At 38.0% G+C, this 25766-nt stretch overlaps 2 protein-coding genes across 2 annotated transcripts; both read right to left on the minus strand.

Annotated features, from left to right (window-relative positions):
• Positions 1 to 19234: 19234 nt before the first annotated feature.
• On the minus strand, positions 19235 to 22147 carry Nsun5 (Nop2/Sun-like domain containing protein 5). Its single transcript, XM_073960564.1, has 4 exons — positions 21961 to 22147; positions 21631 to 21895; positions 20766 to 21034; positions 19235 to 19920 (listed from the first exon to the last, which is right to left on the minus strand). The coding sequence occupies exons 1-4, from the start codon at positions 22084 to 22086 to the stop codon at positions 19261 to 19263; spliced, it is 1320 nt and encodes a 439-aa protein (XP_073816665.1). The 5' UTR covers positions 22087 to 22147; the 3' UTR covers positions 19235 to 19260.
• On the minus strand, positions 21064 to 21713 carry LOC141389268 (uncharacterized). The gene has a single exon (XM_073960565.1). It carries the CDS (start codon positions 21565 to 21567, stop codon positions 21175 to 21177), a length of 393 nt encoding a protein of 130 aa, XP_073816666.1. The 5' UTR covers positions 21568 to 21713; the 3' UTR covers positions 21064 to 21174.
• Positions 22148 to 25766: the final 3619 nt, after the last annotated feature.

Genomic DNA, 25766 nt, shown 5'->3' on the forward strand with positions numbered 1-25766 from the left:
TCCTGCCCTTGATATATACATTGGCGTGATCAGTACTGCAGGCCCTACCTGTGATACAAATTTCAGATCGATCCGAATCCAGTCCAAACATTCATCCTGTTCCCAGCAAATAAAACTTGACGATCCGAAGATTCAATGGGCAGGTTATATTCCAATCTTGGGTTGTTTTCCAAATTTGCTCGAAAACTCGGCCAAAATATTAAAATATTGTCCAGAATACACAAAAGAGTTATCTAAAGCGCAATTATTTTTAAAATGTTTTTTTTTTTTTTGGTGAATAGAGGTCACAAGTTTGAAAAAACACTGATCGATAACATTTTTATCGACCACCCAGTTGAGTTGACATTAATGGTACAACATTTCGTCTCAGTCGCGCAGACAACTGACAACGCAACTCAAGTTTAGTGGCAATACAAGATAGACCCAGTAAGCTGCTTCAACAAAAATCAAAGTGATTCAACAGCAGGTCTTAAAGTGAACTTATCCAAAATTTTGTGTGGGAGGTACGGGATGGAGTGGACAAATATAGTCCATATTCGAACCTGATCTATATCTGGTAGATATTATGAGAATGTGTAAAGTATGGACCAAATCGGTCACTCCCATCAAGAGTTATCGTGCCCACAATTTTTCCGAATATTTATGAACTTTTGTGGGGTAGGTACCTGAAGGAGTGGACCGATATGGCTTATCTACGAACTTAAAGTAAGTTTGGAAACAATATTACGAAGGCCAAATTTTGGCCGGAACCGGCATTTCCGTTCGAGAATTATCTGCGCTTCCACCCATAAACATGGTGTCATAGGGTTTGTTTTTCAACTTTCAGGCTATTTTTTCAGGAAGTATGGACTTGCCCCTGAGGAAACTTGTACCTTCGTATAGGGGACAGTGAATACAAGATGGTACAACAAAAACCAAGGCGATTCGAGAGCAGGTCCTAAACTGAACTTTTCCGAAATTTTGTGTGGGAGGTACTCGAAGGAGTTTACCGATTGAGTTCATATTGGAACCTCATCTAAGTCTGGTAGAAATTTCATAATGTGCAAAGTATGGACCAAATCGGTTACTCCCTTCAAGAGTTATCGTACGCACAAATTTTCCGAACATTTTCGAACTTCTGTGGGGGAGGTACCGGAAGGAGTGGACCGATATAATCCATCTTTGAACTTGAACTAAGTTTAGACAAAATATTACGAAAGCCAAATTTTGGACCGAATCCGAATCCAACCACTACACACGGTGTCATAGGGTTTTTTTGTAACTTTCAGGCTATTTTCTCAGGAAGTATGGACTTGCCCCTAATGAAACTTATAGCGTCGTATAGAGAACAGCGAATACAACTTGCGTAAACTAAAAATCAAAATGATCCGAGACCAGGTCCTAAACTGAACTTTTCCGAAATTTTGTGTGGGAGGTACCCGAAGGAGTGGACCGATTGAGTCCATATTGGAACCTAATCTAAGTTTGGTAGAAATTACACGATGTGCAAAGTATGGACCAAATCGGTTATTCCCTACAAGAGTTATCGTGCGCACAAGTTTTGCGACAATTTTTGAACATTTGTGGGGGAGGTACCTGAAGGAGTGGACCTATATGGCCCATCTCCGAACTTAAATCGAATCTGGACAAAATATTTCGATACCCAAAATTTGAACCGAATCGATTGATCCGTTCTAGAGTTATCGTGCGCACCAGCCAGCCAGACAGACAGACGGACGGACATTGCTAGATCTACTCAAAATTGTCTGAAACGGATATCGTACAAACATACTTGGGGTCTAAAACCATTATTTCGATGAGGCACATTTTTGGTCGTATCAAAGTGTAAATACCCTCTTTAGCCTAAAGGCTGAGGGTATAAAAATTCCATTTCTGCATTAAAATTCACACATTTTTTTAGAATTAAACAAATAGCCGAATGCTGTCGTTACACTCATTTTAATTGTGTGATTTTCACTTCTGGCAATGCAACTTTTAGTTGAGTGGCCATCCATAATCGACCCCTTAGATCCCATTCAAGATTAACCTAGTGTAAAGCCACTTCTCGGATCGTCCAACCTTTGCTCATAGTGATATTTGTCCCTAACGAACATCATGTTCCAAGAACGTATATATCGCACAAAGACCTTCGCGCACCTCTATCACAAAATTCAAAATTTTCATCTAAGGTTGTGCTTTTGATTCTAATATATATTTTTCTCCCTCACATAATTTGCCAAAAGCTTTACAAAATCCTACGGTGACTAACTAAAATGGCTGGTTGGCACGATAATAATCAAAAGGAATGGCTTGGAAACTTAGAGGTCGATTATGGATAGCAACTCAACTGCAGTTGCGTTGCCAGAAAAAAAATCATATAATTTATAATAATAATTGTTCCACAAACATCCCATATGGGGCAAGGGAGACTTCTCTCATATCAATGAGTGCACCCCGATTCATATTAGCTCAATGATAAGGGACCTACTGTTTATTGCCGAGTCCGAACGGCGTGTCTAAGACACCACTTGTAGAGAAGTTTTACAAGGCTGAAATACTCAGGAAATGTCGCCAACATTACTGAGGGGTATTTTGCCACCGTCGAAAAATGTTTGATGTTGACTGGCCGGGGAATCGAACCCACGACCTTCAGCGTGCAAGGCGGGTGTGCATACCATTGCACCACGGTGGCACCCAAAATCAGAAAAAAAAATCATGCAATTAAAATGAGTAAAAAGACGGAAATGTTTGTCAAATTCAATCAATATCAGTGTTTTGAACCTTCAGCTATTAATTTAAATGTAAAAAAGTTGAAATTTAGGGGTCGATCATCGATAACAATTATCGTTGAGTGGCGTTGCCAGTTGTCAAAATTGATCCACGTATGGCAACACTCAACTGAAGTTGCGAATCTCAGTTGACGAAGCGGCTGCTTTTCAGCAACCACCAATTTTCAGTTGCAGTGAACATTTTCGAAGAAACAAGAAGTAAAATAGAGGGAAAAATAAACATTTTGTTAACAATTACACTGTGCAACAAAATTCAAATTTTTTCAAAATGATGGGAAAAGTCGAGTAGATTATGAAAGTAGAGCTAAAAATATGAGACACGTGTATCGGCGTTTTTAAAGTTTACGTCGGGAAGTAACCAAAATAGGGGGGGGGCAAGATCCGCCCATTTTTAATTTCTTCGAAATATTCGAATTAAGATATTATGGAATCCTTGCATTTCAGGTATATAGTGTCTTTGGCAACTTTACTCAAGAGGGTATGGGGAATATTTCTGATAAAAATTTTAACCCTCATGCGGTTCATCAAAGGGGTCTTTTTTGTCCTTTTTTTGAAAATCTTTCAAAAACTCCTTAAAAATGTGATCGTATCAAATCCAAATATTCTACAAAATTGTTCGCCATAAAATTGTACTATAGGTCTCAGAATACACCAAATCTGTAACTCTTGTCTAATCGCCAGGAATCTCTAAAAATTAAAAACACGTTTTAGGTTTAAAGTCGGACTTCATCTGAGTTTATTCAAAATTTTCCCACAAAACATAATTTTAGAGAGATGATGTCAGAGACAAAAAAAACATGAAAATATTTCCCAATTTTTTTGATGAAACATTTTTCCTTCTTCTTTCGAGTTGATACATGGAAGTAATATAAAACTTGGTTATATGTGAAAAGTGTCAAAGGATGAAAAATTCTACACAAAATTTTACTATGAGTTTCAAAATAAACTATATATCTGTGTATACTATTTCCTTAAAAAATTAGATTATAAATTTATATATATTAGGATGAAATTATATGTTTTAATTTTGGACTGTTAATTTTACATAATTCCATACTGGATCAAAATCTAGCAAAATCCTTTACTTTTTGGGAATATTGTTAAAGAAAGAAATGTTTCAAAAGAAATTTCATTGTGAATAAAAGAAATCTGTAACCCATGGTAGAATAAGAAAAGGTAGCAGCAATACACAGCTGACTGAACTGGGTTGTAACCAAGGCAAATTCATATAAGGTATTCGCATGAATTACAACAACTAACAAATTTACAAAAACAACATTATTGTTATTGAAAATTAATTGTCAAAGATAAATATTGAATAATAGGGTCGTTCCAAAATTTTTTTCAGGAAAAATATAAATACATTTTGAAAATCATCTAAAATAGAACAAATTTGAATCGAAATGTAAATATAACGCATTCAGAACTCTCGTAGATCATTTTTTTACACGTTTATGATGAAAAGAAGTATTTTATGGTAGCAAATTTCGAAGTTACAAATTTCACGAGTAGACCCTATTACATTTTGAAAACCAAATTTACAAAAAAAGTAAAAATACAGCTGATTGTCACTTCTACCTTCTATAAATGTGCCTTGGTTGTAACGTTAGTGTCAAATTTAATATGACATTTTATACATTTATTTTTATTTCGATGTACATTAGGGACATATATTTTTTGAGAAAAAAAATATATATCATTCGGAAAAAACCATTTCCCAGAAAGACTTCTTCATATCAATGATATGTAACCTCCTCCAAGTTCGAACGATAAGCCGCGCAGTAAATCACCGCTTGTAGAGGCGATATAACGTTAGTTAATATGTGAGGTATTTTGTTAAAATTTAAAAAAATAAAGCCCTAATAAACATGTGCTTCTTTGATTTCTAAAACAAAACATTGAAACAGCTTCTCCTTTTTCTATGAATTTCCAGCGACCCCAAACTTTTCTGCAAGAATTCTACTTTCGGCCAGAATTTATGCATTTAGTGGAATGATGTGGAAACATAAAAATTGAAAATGTAACGAATTTTCATTCATGTTTTCCAAAATATTCAACCAAATGTGAAAAATTATTAGTTTTTTAAATTCCAATAATTTATAGACATCATGGTTTAATAAGAAAGGTTAGCCAAAGCTTTATGTCAATTTAATTTTTTTCATTCGAGTATGCCTAAAACTTCAAAACAATATAAACAAACTGTGTATGTGTGTGTGGTGTTTGAATAATATGCCAAAGAATTTTAAAAACAATCAAATTCAATGATTTTTAAAATTGTTTTTAGACCATTTGTATGGAAGAAATTAGTGAGATTTGCATTGAAACAATCAGTTTATGATATTCACAGCTCGATTATGTGGAGAAAACTTAACTATTCATTCATTTTTCGCGTTTTTTATAAAATGCTCAAAAAATGCATTGTAAACAAACCCACTTGTTGCTTTTATTTTGAAGTTTTAGGAATTCAATAAAAACAAGGGTTCTATAGATTTTTTTCATTTAAATCTACCTCTTTACTTATACCATGATAGACATTTCCTTCCCACCATACCAAATAAAAATAAAAAGTAATAGGACTTGAGAATAATATTATAAAAATAGAAAATTAACAATAAATTTTTAACAATGCTTGAAAAACTATTACATGCACAAACTTTTCTAAAGTCTGCCTGAAAAGTATTTTGTTGATTGACATTTGTTGATAATTTAATTTTCGTAGAAACTTTTTTGTGATTTTTAGTTTTTATGTGATTTAATGTATATCCGCGTTGTGTTAAGAAATAAATATCCGTGTTGTGCTAAAATATAATTGCAAATGCCTAAAAGACAAAAAAGTCGTTGAAAAAGGTTCAGTTGAATTCTAAAAAACAAAAAATTACGAATCAGAAGAAGTTTTCGGGATTGGTGACATAAATAGCGGTTGTGATGAAACTTGAAGTGAATGCGAACAAAGTGAAAGTGATGAAACTTTGAATAATTATATAATTGACATTCATACATATGTTCCCATACCCATCCCCTAAGGGACACGGGAGATTTATCTCATATCAATCAGTGCACGCCGCTTCATATTGACTTAATTATATGGGACCTACTTGTTATCGCTGAATCCGAACGGAGTGTTTTACGACACAACTTGTATAAAATGGTTGATCAGGAAATGTCGTCTACATTACGCTGAGGGATATTTTGCCACCGTTGGAGAGTATGATGTTTTTGACCGACCTTAGAGTGCGCTTACTATTGATGTGACACTCATTATCATGAATTGAAGAAATTATTATTCAAGATGAGATGGCTTAGTGGAGTGTTGGTTGAAGAGCTCAATTGAAAAGGAACGGGAAGGAAGTGTCTGAAATTTAAGCACAGCAAACGCTATACAAAGTAAGTTCAATTTACAAAATTAACTGAAAAAAATATTATTAATTTCTACTTTTCATAGATCCCGAAGATCCAACGACACATTCTTTAAAGACGGTTCGCTAAAAATCATATAAAGTTGCAAAAAATCGTATAAAAACAAAACACGTAACTGTAAATATAATTATTTTAATTATACCATATATTGAAAACATAAATAACTAATAAAATTTTAATAAAAATTAAAAAAATATATGTAAGCTTGTTTTACTATTACAAGGGTAAGCTTAAGATAATATTAATTGCATAAGCTTGTTCTACAATTACAAGGGTAAGCTTATAAACAAGGGTTCCGTTTCGATTTTTCTACAATTATGACATAAGCTTTTAACAACAAAATTCTCAAGTCTTTTATAAGCTTAAGGCTTATGTTGGTAAGCTTATTATAATATAATTCTCAAGCTTTTTTGGTATGTTGGGTTGTTTTGTTTACAAATACAACTGGCAGTACGCTTTAAAAACATTTGTGGTGAATATATATTTGAAAAATATAGAAAACCCAGATCGGACCTGCCAAAATTGCGTATTTTTAATACTTTTAACTTAAATTACGTATTTAGGATAAGCCATTGGTTGCTTATATTGTATGTGAAAATACATTAGAGGTCTACGGCTATGGTCCAGTGAAAATATAGGTGTCATATGGGCTCTCACATGTACAATTTGGTGTGGTCCAAAAAACTACAATGATGGGACTCACTCCTACTTTGGTGGCATTTACGTAATTAACTATAGCAATTGACAGAAATGAATATATCCTAACTGGGTTCGTTATGGTCATTCATGATACAGCTATTTACGTTAAATCAATGGCTTATCCTAAATACGTAATTTAAGTTAAAAGTATTAAAAATACGCAATTTTGGCAGGTCCGATCTGGGTTTTCTATATTTTTCAAATAAATATTCAACACAAATGTTTTTAAAGCTATTTAAATTGAACACACAACATCTTCTGTATGAATTTATAACGAAAAACCATCAATAAGATATTTATATTTTTTAATCACAACGAGAATCTGGTTAACAATAAAATACGGCCCTAAGCCCTACACCAAAAACAAGGGCTGCTAAGAATGTTATACGTTATGGTTACAGATTTCTTTTATTCAGAGACTCACAATGAAATTTCTTTTGGAACATTTCTTTCTTTAACAATATTCCCAAAAAGTAAAGGATATTGCTAGATTTTGATCCAGTATGGAATTATGTAAAATTAACAGTCCAAAATTAAAACATATACATAGCGATCATGAATACTCACGTAGGGAGCTTCTCACGAGTGAGTTGCAGCTCACTTCTCACGTCTCGACCTATCACAAATGACAAGGGAGGAGCGAAAAAAGTGAAGAGGGGTTCACAAGTTTGAAAATTGAAAATAGTGCCGCATTTTGTGAACCCTTGAAAATATAATTTGCGTTGCCATATCGTTATTTTATTTACAAATAATTTTGCAGTAACTAAATTCGTAATTTTTTTATAAAACATTACTTTATTTTAAATTAAATTAATATTTCTAAAACGAAAAATAATTTTTATCAACAATGCACTTTAAAAATACTTGGTAATTGATAAAAAATATTAAATGTTTGATATGTGGCAACATCTGTAACAGCTGTTTTTTTTTTTTTTTTTTTTTTTTGACAGATACATACATACATATGTAAAAATTGTTTATTTACGCCCGAAGAATTTCTGCAATTTGCAAAAAAGTGAACAAAAACCGTTTAAAGGTCATTAAATGGCAAAAAGAAATAAAAATGTTTAATATTGCATTTTGAATGATGTGCGAAACGACAAACGCTGAGGAATACAAAGAAAACCAAGCAAAATTTTGTGGAAGTCGTTCCATGCGATGCCAATATCTCACTGGATCTTTTGTATTAGTTCAAATGAAGTTGTGAAACATCCCATTTTCATCATTTGAAAGGAATTTCAAGAATTGTAAATAAATACAATACGTGAAACATCCGATCTTTTCTCCAGCAATAGGACCAATTATATGAATGCTAAGTACAATTCGTGAAATTCGGATCCTATTCAACATTTGAACCAATTTCATGGATTTGAAATACAATTTCTCAATTTTCAAGAAGGTTAACCCTGCAAAAGGCTATAATATAAACATGCCCTTTTTTATGAATTTAATCCTTCCTATTGTGGCTTGTTCGTGGAATATGCCATGCCAAGGTGGTGGTAATACCATTCTACTCGGTTATTGAAGATGCCATCCCAAATGATTTGGATCAGTACTGTAAAAAGTACTGTAAAAAGAATGGGCGTAGGTGGTAAAAAGGTGGCATATATGTAACTTGAACTCATGCTTGAATAGAATCTTTGCCATCGAATATTTTGCTGGGAACCTTAGCGAACAAAGAACAATACAAAGGCACTTAAGATATGTCACTTATCATCTTGAGTGGCCGCAAAGTTTGGAAGTACCTACAAAAAAATTTTAGAAAGGTGTTGCTCCTGATTGGATCCTCTTCCATTCCTGTTTTCATCATATGATTCTGAACCGCTTCCCATATCTGAAAAATGTTGGCCAACTTCAACTCCACCTCCAAATTACGCCAAACTCGATTGAGGTCTTCCTTGCTTCATTGATACAGGGATGAACATGTATAGTTGCCAAAAGAATTTCTAATTGTTTTTTTATTTGTTACCTTTAACGTAAAACACAAATAAATACAATTGATTACCATTGCAAAAGATTCGTTTCTTGTCGATTTTTTCTATAAAAAATGTCCATAGTTACATTTTTTTGTTCAACTCACCTTGATTTCTGTAGTGAGAGAAAATTGCCTCACATTCTCACTTTTTTGACATTTATGATAGCTACTGTTCTCACGAACGTGAGTTTTGTTCTCCCTTATGATGTTTATAATAAGGGAGGAGGCGAGAGTGAGAAAACTCACGGTGAGATGATGTTCATGATTGGGCTGATAATTTCATCCTAATATATATAAATTTGTAATCTAATTTTTTAAGGAAATAGTATACACAGATATATAGTTTATTTTGAAACTCATAGTAAAATTTTAGAATTTTTCATCCTTTGACACTTTTCACATATAACCAAGTTTTATATTACTTCCATGTATCAACTCGAAAGAAGAAGGAAAAATTTTTCATCAAAAAAATTGGGAAATATTTTCATGTTTTTTCAGCAAAATTGATACTGAAATTTTCATGCTATAAAATGTAAATAGACTTTTTATTTCTTTGGTGACCCATAGTGAAATTTGATGAGGAATATTTTTGTCTCTGACATCATCTCTCTAAAATTATGCTTTGTGGGACAATTTTGAATAAACTCAGATGAAGTCCGACTTTAACCCTAAAACGTGTTTTTAATTATTAGAGATTCCTGGCGATTAGACAAGAGTTACAGATTTGGTGTATTCTGAGACCTATAATAAAATTTTATGGCGAACAATTTTGTAGAATATTTGGATTTGATACGATCACATTTTTAAGGAGTTTTTGAAAGATTTTCAAAAAAAGGACAAAAAAGACCCCTTTGATGAACCGCATGAGGTTTAAAATTTTTATCAGAAATATTCCCCATACCCTCCTGAGTAAAGTTGCCAAAGACACTATATACCTGAAATGCAAGGATTCCATGATATCTTAATTCGAATATTTCGAAGAAATTAAAAATGGGCAGATCTTGCCCCGCCTATTTTGGTTACTTTCCGACGTAAACTTTAAAAACGCCGATACACGTGTCTCATATTTTTAGCTCTACTTTCATAATCTACTCGATTTTCCTTGTCATTTTTTTTTTGCTGTCGCACAGTGTTATTGATTCTTTGCATCATTAATTAATTTTGTGTATCAATATGGTGAAAATAACGACAAAGCAACAGTTCGAAATATTAATTGATAAACTGAGTGAAAATCCAAACTTAGCCCGAGGAGTTCGGGTTTTTTGGTGAAAACAAAGCCACAGCTGATGAAGCGTGGAGGTCCATTTCGGACAGTTTAAACAGCCATGGACCTCTAACACGACCACTTTAAAGCAAAGTTGAAAAAGAAAATGGCTCAAAATAAAAGAAACTTCAACGCCACTGGTGGTGGTCCATCACAAGAAGTGAATTTATCGCCTTCGGAGCAGACAGCAGCAAATCTTTTTCAAATTAATTTGGTGACTTTGAAGTCATCCTTTAACGTTTCCACAATGTAAACTACGGCATCCTTTGGCAATCGAAAATACGCCTTAAACCTGAAATAATTTACTGATTATACAGATCTTTCCACAGGAACATCAACTTACTGATTATACAGATCTTTCCACAGGAACATCAACTTACAATGCAGATGGCAATTCCAATGGATTCGACTTGTCCCTCAAATTTATTCTAATATGTAAATGCAATGTCCTGTACATTTTCTTCATCATCAAAAAATAATTCTCCCCCGCCGGGGATAACAATCTTGAAGCGATGCGGGGGCTAGACGTCACAATCTTCTCATTTAACTTCTTGTAGTGTTGAACTGGGAGGCTGTGATCGACCAAAGGTTATCCACTCTCTGTCACGCACCAATTTAGTGCACTGGAATTCAAAGTGTATCTCCGGATTGAGTGACATATATTTGGTAGCGATCTCCTACCAAAGTAATTGTGAGATCCCCTAACACCGGGGTGTTATGCGACCTCGTGCTCATCGGTGTTCTCAAGGTTTGCAGTTAGGGTACCAACTGTATTCGAACGGAGCCTCGCTGATACCAGGGCACCTCAGCGAGTAGTTAGTGCCCTAGTCATGGTAGTGGAGGGCTATGCCATGTCCGTCCTCAGTTCCCCCATAAACTCATCTACTTTTGGATAAAGAATTAAATATAAAAACAAACAACCCCAATTCCGATACACCCTCATCATCGACCATGGCTATGAACCCGGACAATGTTGCACCTCGTGCGAATACTCAATCCCTGGGCGGGGACGTTGATAGAACGACACTGGACAGTGTTAGCGACGCCATTAACAAGCAGAGCAGGGAATTGCTCGAGCTCCTGAGGGACAGCGATAGTCTCCGACTAAGTCAGGAGAGCCCCCCTCCATGGGACTGGGAGAGTTGGGAGGATGATGAGATGGATATTACAATTATCCCATCTCAATCATCCACCGCTACTCTCTCGCGTGCACTGGAGAGCTCCAACCTTACGGTCGGGGATCCGGCTCCCTCAGGGGCTGAAGTGTCGGTCGATTCCGACAAACCCCCCCCCCCTAAACAGGCAAGATGCCTTGGTGGAGGATGCTTTGGAGGAGGATACGACGACGGCCTCCCCCATGTCTCCCTCAACCAAAGCCAATAAATCTCGGCAAAAGAAAGATAGATACAATTATCGTAGAGCTATCTTCTACTGCCAGAGGTTTATTGGCAAAGACCCTTCCGAGGTGACCCAGTCGGAATTTAGGGAAATTGGCCTGAAGATCCGATTTGTGAGGCGTTTCGAACGGAAATACCCTCACATTGAAAAGATCTTCCCGCCAATTGACCAAATTCCGACCCCTGTCGAGGCTGCAGTCTCCAGCCCAGCGGCTGAGACAAGGGCAACCTCTACAGGGAAAAATGCAAATCCGGTGCTGTCAAACTGCTCGAGCCCTTTGCGGGCGTCTTTGACGACCGCGGTAGGATCGAGCAGGTTGGCTCCACCGGCCCCGAAGACGACGGAACGCAAGGGAAACACTGGTGTGATCCCTTCCGTTTCGAAGTTGGCGCAGGGAAGGTCGCAGCCACAAGCTAGACAGCCGCCAAAGGTACCGCCTATGTCGACTGTCTCGTCGGTGGCTGCCATCGAACCCGCCGGGGTAAAGAAAGGTGCGGATCTAGTAGGGGCGACTGTGCAGAGGACTGGGCAACAGACCACTGTAAAGCCATCGTCACCTGCTAGACCTCACCCTTCTGATGTGAAGGGCGGTGCTGGCACTGTGAAAGGCCATGGGGTGGTGGCGGGAGATGGACCATCGACCTCTAAGCAGAGCGGATACTCAAGGACATCTGCGCAGGAATGCGTTAAGAGGGTCAGGTCCTCTGAGGATCCGCATCCTGTTGCCAAGAGGGTGGTGGATCGTCGACCGACCAACCTAATGGACCCGCGCTCACAGGGGACCGGTCATATGAAGACAGTAGGGGCTCAACCGGGGAGGGCCAGTAAAGCTGACCCAAGTCCGAAGCCCTCACGGTCTTCAAATGACAGGACACCGAAGCCAGCGAGCCTAGAAGGGGTGATCGCCCCGGAGAATCTCCGTGTGGCGATCATCAATAAGGCTGATCTGGATGGGAGGATCAGCGATACGCACTGGATCGCAGTGGAGCGCCTTCTCCGGAAGGCCATCACCTCCGATGAGGTTGACGCCGGCAAGACCGGCTTCGGCAGGGCGGTTATCCAAAGGGGAATCAGAATCCTCTATTGCCAGGATGAGGAGTCGAGAGACTTCCTCATCCAGTTGATAGAGGGTGCTGGTGACCTCTGGGACGGCTGCATGCTGGCTGCTGTCCCTGTTGATGAGATACCCAGGAGGAGTGTAGCCACAACGTGGGTGCCTCCTCCTGACTCTGATGCAGGGGAAGTAGTCAAGATGCTGAGGAAGCAGAACCGGGGCCTTTCTGTGGATGGCTGGAGGCTCCTCAAGCACTTTAAGGAGAGAGACGGCGTGGTGATGCGATTCACCATAGATGATGAGAGTGCGGACTACATCAGAGACTGTGGGGGAGTGCTGTTTTTCGGGTCCGGAGGACTTCGGTTCCGGCTCTCGAAGTCGCAGTAAGGTAGTTCAGCAGCATGGCCTTCGGGTGCTGCAGATCAATCTGCATTACTGCAAGGCTGCGGCTGCTGAACTCCTTCTCTCCCTCACAGACTCTGCAGTAGATATTGCTTTGGTCCAGGATTTGTATAAAAATAGGGTTTCTGGACTAAACAATAAGCACTTCTCATTATTCTATACGAATAATGGAGACAAGGTAAGAACCTGTATTGTAGCTAGGAAAAGTCTAAACCTTATTCAACTCTACAATTACAGTGATGGTGATACGACTGTAGTGAGGCTAGACGAAGTTACCGGTAGGGCTTTAGTTCTGGCCTCGGTCTACATGCCGTATGAGGCTCCCGACCCACCAAGCGTGTGGAGGAGACGACGGGCAGATGCAGGTTGGTGATGGGCTGCGATGCAAATGCACACCACTTCCACTGGGGAAGTAGAGACACCAATGCGAGAGGTGAGTCCATATTCGATTTTATGTTAGCTAATAATCTACGAGTATGTAATAGGGGTAACACTGCCACCTTCCATAATAGGGTAAGGGAGGAGGTTATTGATCTCACCCTTACAAATATGAAAGATACAGCCATAGTGGACTGGAGGGTATCGGAGGAGTGCTCCTTTTCAGATCACAGAGCGATACACTTTCAAGTCCACCATGGAAGTAAAAGGCAACCGCCTCATAGGAATCCAAGGAGGACAAACTGGGAAAACTACAACTCCCTCGTTTCCTCGAGGTTGTGTGAGTTCCTTGAACCACGCACAACGTAGGAAATAGATGGCCAAGTTGCAGATCTCACGCGTTTCCTCCAGGGTTGTTATGAGAAGTCTTGCCCATTATCTTATCCTGGTAGGAGAACTCAACCAGTCTGGTGGAACAACGAGCTAGCAAAGCTTAGAAAAAATAGCAGGAAAGCTTTTAATAAAGCTAACAGCACCAAATCTGATACCGATTGGAACCTCTACAGAGAGAGTTTCAATCGGTATAAAAGTGAAATCAGGAAAGCTAAGAGAGACTCGTGGAAAAGCCCCTAAACCCTTTGGGAGCATCAAACGGGATGACGGTACCTGGACTAACTCCGCTCTAGAGACTCTAGATCTGTTGACAGGAACACATTTCCCCGGAAGTGAGGATGCCAGCTCGAGTACACCTTGTGTGGACAGAAGCAGGACCCGCACTCCGGGGGAAGTGGCTCTTGTCAATAGATTAATAAGCCACCACAAAATCTCATGGGCGATTAGTACTTTTCAGCCATATAAGTCTCCTGGACCTGATGGAATCATTCCAGCGATGCTTCAGAACGCACCGACTGTTTTGACAACCATTCTTCAGAAGATTTTTAGGGCTTGTTTACTACTATCGCACATACCGGCACTGTGGAAAGAGGTAACAGTGACCTATATTCCCAAAGCTGGGAAACCAAGTCACTCACTGCCGAAGGACTACAGGCCGATTAGTCTTTCCTCCTTTCTCTTAAAGACTTTGGAAAGGTTGTTAGACTTAGAAATTAGAACTTTCTTCAGACGAGACCTTATTAGCGAATCACAACACGCTTATATTAAAGGGAAATCAACAGAAACAGCGCTACATTGTGTCGTGGGTTATATAGAGAAGAATTTGGTTGAATCGAATTTCACCTTGGCTGCCTTTCTGGATATAGAGGGTGCCTTTAACAACGTGAAACTCGAATCGATCCACTCCTCTCTTGAATCGCTGGGTGTCCCCCCTATCCTAATAGATTGGATTGACAGCATGCTTAGAAGCAGGCTTATAAATTCAAATATTGGGGAGAGCTCCATTAGGAGATCTGTCACCAGAGGCACACCGCAGGGGGGAGTCCTATCGCCCTTGCTCTGGCTACTGGTGATAAATGGGATACTCAGGGAATTCGACAATCTAGGAACTAAGGTAGTTGCTTATGCGGATGATGTGGTCATCCTGATTAGCGGGAAATTTCTGTCCACATTGTCTGATTTAATGCAAAGAGCACTTGCCAAACTCTCACGCTGGGCTCACACCAATGGACTTGGCGTGAATCCGGCAAAGACAGAGCTGGTGCTCTTTACTAGAAAAAGAAAGACCGCCGAGTTCGTTCCACCAACACTAGATGGAGTGCAGCTAAATCTTTCTACGGAGGCGAAGTACCTGGGAGTGATTCTTGACCATCAACTTAGATGGAAAAGGAACACGGAGGAGCGCACTAAGAGGGGTGTAATTGCACCCTATTCTTGCAAGAACTCAATAGGTAGGAGCTGGGGTCTGAGACCACATATCATACACTGGTTGTTCTTGACAGTGGTATGCCCCATTTTGACCTATGGGTGTCTTGTTTGGTGGCAGGCCCTGAATAGCAAGTCCAATTTGTCCAGGTTAGCTACTGTGCAAAGATCTGCTTCAGTTCTTATTACAGGAGCAGTGAGAAGCACCCCTCAATCGGCACTGAGTGCAATACTGAACATCCAGCCACTGGACATTTCTGTTCAGTATCTAGCATCCCGTAGTGCCTTGAGGCTTAAGGAGTTAAATCTCTGGCGATCCTCAGGGTCTGGACATGCTAGTATCCTACACCAGCTTAGCGGTCTTAGCGGTCTGATCGGACTCAGTGACGTAGGGAGTGTAACTGACTACATTTCGCCTTCGCTGGATTTCGATGCAGCGAAGGTCTCTATCCCTGACAGAAGTGAATGGGAGCATGGCAGGCCACTACCCGATAGCCTCTCCATCTTTACTGATGGTTCTAAGATGGCTGAAGGTACTGGAGCGGGGGTGTACTGTGAGGAGCTGAACATTAGGCGTTCATATAGGCTCAATACAAATTGCAGTGTTTTTCAAGCGGAAGTCTTCGCAGTATTGAAGGCCTTAGAATTGGTAGTAGGACTGACGGATCAAGTAGGTAGGACAGTCACAGTCTACGTAGATAGTCAGGCTGCCCTTAAGGCGCTTGGGTCATATACCATCAAATCTAGGATCGTTCAAAATTGTAGGTACACCTTAAAAACATGTAATTTAAGCGTTAACCTATGTTGGGTGCCAGGACACTGCAATGTTAAAGGAAACGAGATTGTTGACGAATTAGGAAGGCGTGGTTCCCAGTCCTCTGACCTTACGGTAGAGGAATATGTCAGGCCACCGCTCTGCTGCTTCCTCGGCAAACTCAGTCAGTTCTATGCAGAGAAAACCGTAAGAATTTGGCAAGACGCACCTGGTTGCAAGGTGTCGAAGTCAATCTGGCCGGCAATCTCAGGGCGTAGAACTGCGTCCCTTCTCTCACTTTGCAAGTCGGAAATCAGAATAGCTACAGGGGTCATTACTGGCCACTGTAGAATAAGATCTTTGACATGTAAGTGGGATGATAATAACATTGAGTACTGTAGGTTATGCGAGGATGAGGAGGAAACGGAGACAATCGAGCATCTTTTATGTAGATGTCCTAGACTGATGGCCAAAAGGCATAGACTATTTGGTGTACATGTGATTGACTCTCTATCTTACTTCTCCTCTATTGACCCTACTATCCTGGTGGTTTACTGTAAGAGTCTAAAGTGGCTCTGGGGCGGGTCAGAACATGCTTAACACAGTAGGAAAATAATCTCTTTTTCTTCTTCTTAAAACAATCTGTTACTCTCCTTTACAATTACTCACTCCTCTTATTCTTTTCTCTTTTGTCTTATCACTTTCACCTTCCCTCCTTCCCATCTTTCCACCTAATCCACAATCTCCTCCCACATAGCTCACCATATCATCATAAACAGCCTTGCATCATCATCTGCAGGCCTACAGCACCATTCAGAATATAATCTGCAGTCTCGCAACATCATACAGAATCGCTCACAACAAGGAATACATCACACCATCTGCACTCACACACCACCGTATACCGTATGCACAAATCACCACCCAGCTAGCATTTGGAAGTGAGTTACTCACTTCCTCTACCAAAAGTAATCGCATTCTGAACTTCTTTTCTATAAAAGAGCGATACTTTATCATTTTACAATAACAAATGTATTACTGTTCAAATTAGATCGATCTGCATGAACTACCTAGTGTCACAGAAGAAGATGAAAATTCTGCATTTGATTGTTTACACAAACAATTTAGATTGTTTTACTATTTCTTCTCGTGAGAGAGATACGGTGAGAGTTTTACAGCTATTCCAAGTATTTGCAAAGACCAACAACAAGAAAAATATCATTCAGTTTAATATTTCAAGTGCGAAAAGTACGGGAAAGTGAAATTTCAAAAATATAATTAATAATTTAATATTTAATCATTAATAAATTGAAAAGTAAAAAAGTGCAGTGACTATATGATTGTGACTGATAATAAGCAGACAAATAATATGTATTGTGTATAATGTGAGTGATATTTAGATAAAAAAAATAAATTTCATTTTCTCTATGATAAGAGTGAATTTGAATGTTAGAAAAAAAAAAACAAAAAATGGAAAAAAATCTAAAAAGTCAAAAATGCCAACAATACTTATTACATTCATTCGACAGAGAAAATTAAAACAAATAAGTTTGCAGAAATAATGATAATATAATAGTGGTTTATGAATACTAAAATTACTAGTATTTAATTGGACTTTTAAAATGTACACATTTTCGATTTTTTATTATTTTATTTATTTATTTATTTAGTTATTTATTATTTATTTATGTATTTATTTATATTATTTTATTTATTTATTTATTTATTTATTATTTATTTATTGGTCATTGCCACTATTTTATGGGAAAATATGCAATATCTTTCAAACAATGTACTTATTTGTCGCCTAAAGGTACTATATCCAACAAGCATTTTCTATCGCCCATTACCCGAAGCAGTCACTCCCGGGCGATAGAAACACGCATCCGCGATATCGCATTCTAATTGATGTAGGCACACCGTTCGGGAAGAAATGAACCACGCACTCGTTTCCTCATAAATGTGTCTCATGCGTTGTCTTTGAAAGAATCGCTTTAGTCGAGAATCACGATGGCGATATTTTTATGAGGAAACGAATGCGTGGTTCATTTCTTCCCGAACGGTGTGCCTACATCAATTAGAATGCGATATCGCGGATGCGTCTTTCTATCGCCCGGGAGTGACTACTTCGGGTAATTGGCGATAGAAAATGCTTGCTGGGCATATACCCATCAGTCACACATCACCACAATCTGTAGTCACGCAACATTATGCAGCCTAGCCAATAGCAAAAATCACATCACACTTCCCACTACACATCAACATCATCAGCACTCACACATCACCACATAGCAGCATCTAATACCATCTCATCCATAGACCACAGTGAATCTTCCCTTCAACACTATCCATCATCCATCCATAAAATCCACAACTGCACACTTCATCATCATCAACAGCCTTGTATCAACATATGCAGACAATAGGCACCTTCCAGAACATACATCATAGCTCATGACTCTTGTACACCATCATCACCACACGTAACATCAAATAACTAATCCATAATAAACAACATATCACACTTCTACTTCACACCATCACCTACTATGTACATTCACACTTCACCATACAGCAGCATCTATAATCACTTCATCAAATACAACACATATACTTCAATAGTCAGGATGATCACAATGGACCTCAAGGTCTCCGAGTGGAGTGGCTGCCAGCACGGCAGCTGCGCATCCTAAACCTAACCTATCATTTTTTGGGACAGCAAATAAAACTTGACGATGCGAAGATTCAATGGCCAGGTTATATTCCAAATTTGGGTTGTTTTCCAAATTTGCTCGAAAACTCAGCCAAAATATTAAAATATTGTCCAGAATACACAAAAGAGTTATCCAAAGCGCAAATTATTTTTAAAAATATTTTTTTTTGGCGAATACAGGTCAAAATTTTGAAAAAAACACTGATCGATAACATGTTTATCAACCACCCAGTTGAGTTGACATTAATGGTACAACATTTCATCTCAGTCGCGCAGACAACTGACAACGCAACTCAAGTTTAGTGGCAATGCAAGATCGACCCATTAAATGCAGAAATAGAAAATTATATTACTAAATTTGCTGTAGGCAACGCAACTGGAGTTGGGTTGCTATCCATAATCGACCCATTAGATCCAGTTCCAAGATTAACCTAGTTTAAGGCCACTTCCCGGATCGTGTTGAAATTTTAGCGGGTAGCCGTTTGTGATTTGACATACATACTCCGAAATGTCTCAATATTTAGGATCACCACTTCATACACCTCTCACTTTAAAGTTCTTAGTAGTCTTTGCTACAACAACAAAAACAATATCTTTACCTTTAATACAATAAAAAACGTTTATTCATTATCCGTAGTCTTAATTGATTCAAATATAGCTATAAAAATACCATCAGCCAAATCGGACGATGGTCTACTATATAAACAATTCTTTCCAATTTTCTTATATTCTTGATTGCCAACATTACGCCATTTATTGCGTAAAGATTTTTTGGCACTTAGCAATTTAAATGAAGGATTCATTTCTAAACATCTTTGGACAACCTGTTCATTTTCTTCTTCATACAGGGAACAGGTGGAATATGCAATACGTTTAACATCTGGAAATGCCGACATTGCTCGCGATAACATTTTGATTTGTAATCCAGCCAATTTTCTCAAACGTTCGGGATTTTTCTCTTCCGAATGCATGGACATACGATTTTGCATACCCGACCCGGAACATGAAGGATCAACAAGTATATATTCAACACCGGGACATTGTTCTAGGGTAATTGTTAGAGCATCAGCATTAATGGGTTGTACAATTTTGCAACCAGCGCTTTTTGTCATTGTACACAAAGTTTTATAACGTTCGGCGTTTTGTTCAACGGAATAGATTGTTCCTTCATTCTTCATAACATTGCTAACATGTATTGTTTTCATGCCAGGGGCAGCACACATATCCAAAACAGTTGATCCCACTGGGGGATTCAATAGTTCAGCGACCAAGCAAGTGCCCTGAAAAAATATAGAAGAGAAGGCATAAATAAGAATGTACTGAAATAGGTTTTATTATTTTATAGTTGTGTTTGTGCAATGGATATCCTCATTTTTTTTTAGTGCGGTTATGTTCTGAGACATACTTCACCTCTACACGCCTTAAGCATTTTGTTCACACCATTTACTTCTATTTTTTACCAAATTCTTGGAGCTAAGATTCATTAGGGTATTTAAAAAGAAGAGTACACACTAGTCAGTCCATAAAATACTCGCTCGGAAAATAAGCGTAAATGGGGCGGGGTGAACAAAATGTTTGAGGCGTGAAGTGTGTCTCAGATCAGCATAATGAGTTTACCATTCCTTTTTTATCTTGTCTACTATAAATAACCATGGGAACAAGAATTTAGGGGCCCGGTCCCGGATCATGATGATATATACACTACATATAGCCCTTGTGGCCCTGAGTATAATGATATACATTTTGTCTTGCACAAGTCCATACATCCGGAAATATGGGCCTTCAAAGTTCCAATGACATTCTCGAGAACGGGAACAAAATTTTCTTTTAAATTACATTTTTTCTAAATAGACGGCCTTCGGCCAGGGATTTAAGACTTTCTCCTATGGCCAGATACAAATCTCGGGAATGAAAACATTTTCTTTTAAATTATACATTTTTCTAAGTAGTCGGCCTTGAAACAATAGAATTTTTGGAATTTCAGAGGCCCATATCTCGGGAAGTATGGACTTGTGCAAGACAAAATGTATATCATTATACTCAGGGCCACAAGGACTATCTGTGGTATATATATACTAAACTCAACTGATGCCTAAACATGTATAAAAACTTATGTTATACACACCTTATCTTGCAGCATAAAACATTTCTCCCTTGTGTAGTTATGATTGGCCCAGTAATGTTTATTTTTCGGATGAAATATTAACAAATCATCGACGTGCATATCAACCATATATTCATCTTCCTGTAATTCCTTGACTGCATTTAAGAAATCATCATAATTTTCAAATGGTGGATATTCTTTTTTGCGCCATTCCTCACTGGCCAAAAATTCATGTGCTTCATCGACACTGAGTAGATTTCTATTAACACGTACATAGCGTGGCTTTTGATCTGTACAGAAATAAAAAACAAAAGAATAATTAGTTAATTATGAAATGTACTTTCGAACTTTATTTACAAATTTCAATGATTACAATGTAATTGTAGGGATATTAATAAAAGAAATGAAATACTTTAGTCAACTTTGTTCTTTATTTATTCTTCTTGTTATCAATTGGTGGGGTAGTGGCGCCCGATGAAGTGTCACTGGCGGCTGGACTCTTTTCACTAAATGCCTTGTACACATACAAGCATAGTATGAAATTTACCACCAGCACAGAAGCCAAGACTGAAAAGCAGTTGGTTTGGAATGTATCGAAGTCAAATGACTCTTGCAACCACGAACGAACACCATAAAATGTGATAAAGGGAAAAGTGAACATCAGAACCGAAAATGCAAATAGCCATAGAAAAGCATTTGCGCTGCTGCCATTATCAACGTCATCTGTTGCTACTGGCTGTGGGGCCAGTTCCTGAGAATCATCCAGCTCTTTTTGTTTTACTTCCTCTTGTCCCTTGGCAACGTTTAACTTATTTTTACCCATTTTCTAGTTTCTTGTGTTTTTCTTAAATAAACAAACGAAATTGTATTAAAATGTAGCTCTTGCCTTTTTTATCTTCAGAAATGGTTTTAATTTTGTCCACTCCCAATGCTTCGGCTAGTCGATCTCTGTATGAACGCACAGTTTGCACTGGTTTGGATTCACCGTTTAATTTCTTCAGTCCCAATATCAATTCCGTGACAAGAACTTTACATAAAATCGGGCATAAACGTGGATTCTCTTGAAGAATTTGAGATTTTTCTATTGCTTCGTCAATGGCTCCTTTATTATCAAAGTATTTGGTTAAAACTGCTTGCATACCTTGTAAACGCTAAAAAAACACATACAAAGATATTAGCATTGATTGTTATCATTGTTTATGGTGGCAAAACTTACGGCATGCTTCTCATTGTACATTAATGTTTTTAATGATTTTTTACTTTCCAATGCGGCTTTCAGAACTGCAGCTACCCGCTTGTATTGGGTTGGAACTTTTATCGAGTGTTTCTTTTCAGTAGACATTTTAATTTGCTTTGCGAGGGTTTGTTGTCGTTCGCAGCACGTGACAACGAAAAGAAATGTCAAAATGCAACTAGTGTTCTGTAGTTCGCTAGTTCAATTGAACGATTCACTGAAAAGAGCAATTGAACTAGTTTAGAGCTCGTTCAGACCGGCAAAAGTTGCATGCAACTACGATTTTAACCGCTAAAACAATAGGCCTGTTCGATAACTTCGCAAGTACCAAGTACATAAATGAACAAAAAAGATATTCAAACACTCACATCTACAATGAATCGCGTGTTGTTCCAATTTGGAAATGCGCACCTAGTCCCAATTTACATTAGGCGAGTTTACTTGCGGCAATTGTCAGTTTGTGGGTGAGAGAGGGTGCTGAGAGGCAAAGGGTTACCATATGCCTCACCTCTCTCTCCTACAAAATGACAATTGCCGCAAGTAAACTCGCCCAATGTAAATTGGGACTTAGATCGAGTTCCATACTAGAGCAATGTTATTAAATTGCTGTAGTGGGTAACCCGATCTAATATCTCCTATAAAATGAGAAAGTTTTCAGTGCAAGTGTGGGATAAGATTGGTCCCGGTCCACACTAGAGTGATTTCATTGCAAAAAAATTGCATGAAATTATGCGTCTCTAAATCAGCTATGAACAAAGCAGTACTCAGCGTCGATTCATGGCACAAATACTACAGTCACACATATACACATTGCTCTAGATCGACCTCCATAGTAAAGTAAAATCATAAAATTGCTGTAGTGGGGAATTCGATTTTAGAACACCTAATTGCATGAAATTCAAAGATGTCAATATTAAAGATAGGAAAAGTCAATTGTGAAAAATTAACTGTATAGGGAGTTAACCTCTGTTGCTACGACATCATAGCAACATTCTGTTAAACGAAAACTGTTACTCATTGGAATATTGACAAGAAAAACATTAAAACTGAAGTTTGACGGCATTCGCTTTTGATTTTTTCATTGAATGAACAATAAAAAAGAAAAGAAATAAATTTCAGCCACAAAACACGACGTTAATGTTTTCTGCCGCGAGAAATGGGAATCAAAAACGATTGGCATTGCTGTTATCAATTCCAGTGAGTTGTGTAGCCATCTGTAACCAAAATGTGGAACTATTAGCATATGTTTTTGGAAAATGCATTTGTTCGGGTCTTTATTGCTATACGTCTTTGTGAAATTTTTTAATGAAATTCACGCTAGTGTGGACCGGGACTTATGGAACTCGATCTAGAGACATATAAGCTCTGTTCCTTCCCCATTCACACTGTATCTCTCTACTGCCTTGCCTGCGCAACTGCATCAGTGTGAATGCTATTCAAGCCTGTCTAATAGGCTTGTTGATCTACACCTTTTTCAGATGTAATTCGAATTATTTTAATTGTAATTCGAGAATTCTATTTGTAATTCGTAAAATTTCATTTGTAATTCGAGAATTCCATTTGTAATTCGAATTGTTCCATTTGTAATTCGAATTATTCCATTTGTTATTCGAAATATTCCATTTGTAATTCGAAATATTCCATTTGTAATTCGAATTATTCCATTTGAAATTTGAATTATTCCATATGTGATTCGAATTATTCCATTTGTAATTCGAATTATACCATTTGAAATTCGAATTATTCCATTTGTAATTCGAATGATTTCCCTCGTAATTTCAAATAAAATAATTCGAATTACAAATGGAGTAGCTAGTAGCTAGGGAGGGGCAGCTCCTCTGTACGGCGATTAGAGGTTATGAAGGCGGGTGGTCTCTACAAGCACCCTTTCATTCAGAAAAGGTCTATAGAAGCACCCTTTCATTCAGAAAAGGTCTATAGAAGCACTCTTTCATTCAGAAAAGGTCTATAGAAGCACCCTTTCATTCAGAAAAGGTCTATAGAAGCACCCTTTCATTCAGAAAAGGTCTATAGAAGCACTCTTTCATTCAGAAAAGGTCTATAGAAGCACCCTTTCATTCAGAAAAGGTCTATAGAAGCACCCTTTCATTCAGAAAAGGTCTATAGAAGCACCCTTTCATTCAGAAAAGGTCTATAGAAGCACCCTTTCTTTCAGAAAAGGTCTATAGAAGCACCCTTTCTTTCAGAAAAGGTCTATAGAAGTACCCTTTCCCTCAGAAAAGGTCTATAGAAGTACCCTTTCTTTCAGAAAAGGTCTATAGAAGCAACCTTTCTTTCAGAAAAGGTCTATAGTAGCACCCTTTCTTTCAGAAAAGGTTTATAGAAGCACCCTCTCTTTCAGAAAATGTCTATAGAAGCACCCTTTCTTTCAGAAAATGTCTATAGAAGCACCCTTTCTTTCAGAAAAGGTCTATAGAAGCACCCTTTCTTTCAGAAAAGGCCTATAGAAGCACCCTTTCTTTCAGAAAAGGTCTATAGAAGCACCCTTTCTTTCAGAAAAGGTCTATAGAAGCACCCTTTCTTTCAGAAAAGGTCTATAGAAGCACCATTTCTTTCAGAAAAGGTCTATAGAAGAACCCTTTCTTTCAGAAAAGGTCTATAGAAGCACCCTTTCTTTCAGAAAAGGTCTATAGAAGCACCCTTTCTTTCAGAAAAGGTCTATAGAAGCACCCTTTCATTCAGAAAAGGTCTATAGAAGCACCCTTTCTTTCAGAAAAGGTCTATAGAAGCACCCTTTCTTTCAGAAAAGGTCTATAGAATCACCCTTTCATTCAGAAAAGGTCTATAGAAGCACCCTTTCATTCAGAAAAGGTCTATAGAAGCACCCTTTCATTAAGAAAAGGTCTATAAAAGCACCTTTCTTTCAGAAAAGGTCTATAGAAGCACCCTTTCTTTCAGAAAAGGTCTATAGAAGCACCCTTTCTTTCAGAAAAGGTCTATAGAAGCACCCTTTCTTTCAGAAAAGGTCTATAGAATCACCCTTTCATTCAGAAAAGGTCTATAGAAGCACCCTTTCATTCAGAAAAGGTCTATAGAAGCACCCTTTCTTTCAGAAAAGGTCTATAGAAGCACCCTTTCTTTCAGAAAAGGTCTATAGAATCACCCTTTCATTCAGAAAAGGTCTATAGAAGCACCCTTTCATTCAGAAAAGGTCTATAGAAGCACCCTTTCATTAAGAAAAGGTCTATAAAAGCACCTTTCTTTCAGAAAAGGTCTATAGAAGCACCCTTTCTTTCAGAAAAGGTCTATAGAAGCACCCTTTCTTTCAGAAAAGGTCTATAGAAGCACCCTTTCATTCAGAAAAGGTCTGTAGAAGCACCCTTTCATTCAGAAAAGGTCTATAGAAGCACCCTTTCATTCAGAAAAGGTCTATAGAAGCACCCTTTCTTTCAGAAAATGTCTATAGAAGCACCCTTTCTTTCAGAAAAGGTCTATAGAATCACCCTTTCTTTCAGAAAAGGTCTATAGAAGAACCCTTTCTTTCAGAAAAGGTCTATAAAAGCACCCTTTCTTTCAGAAAAGGTCTATAGAATCACCCTTTCTTTCAGAAAAGGTCTATAGAATCACCCTTTCTTTCAGAAAAGGTCTATAGAAGCACCCTTTCTTTCAGAAAAGGTCTATAGAAGCACCCTTTCTTTCAGAAAAGGTCTATAGTAGCACCCTTTCTTTCAGAAAAGGTCTATAGAAGCACCCTTTCTTTCAGAAAAGGTCTATAGAAGCACCATTTCTTTCAGAAAAGGTCTATAGAAGAACCCTTTCTTTCAGAA

Source organism: Musca autumnalis, unplaced genomic scaffold (assembly GCF_047663935.1).
Source record: "Musca autumnalis isolate F117 unplaced genomic scaffold, ASM4766393v1 scaffold_1, whole genome shotgun sequence".
Taxonomy (NCBI): Eukaryota; Metazoa; Arthropoda; class Insecta; order Diptera; family Muscidae; genus Musca; species Musca autumnalis.

Coding starts and splice junctions, on each gene's coding strand:
- LOC141389268 (XM_073960565.1), bottom strand. CDS start 21,567: ATGGGTAAAAATAAGTTAAACGTTGCCAAGGGACAAGAGGAAGTAAAA.
- Nsun5 (XM_073960564.1), bottom strand. CDS start 22,086: ATGTCTACTGAAAAGAAACACTCGATAAAAGTTCCAACCCAATACAAG. Junction 21,035..21,630: donor CATTTCTGAAGATAAAAAAG/GCAAGAGCTACA, acceptor ATTTCTGTACAG/ATCAAAAGCCACGCTATGTA. Junction 19,921..20,765: donor GTTTTATGCTGCAAGATAAG/GTGTGTATAACA, acceptor ATATTTTTTCAG/GGCACTTGCTTGGTCGCTGA.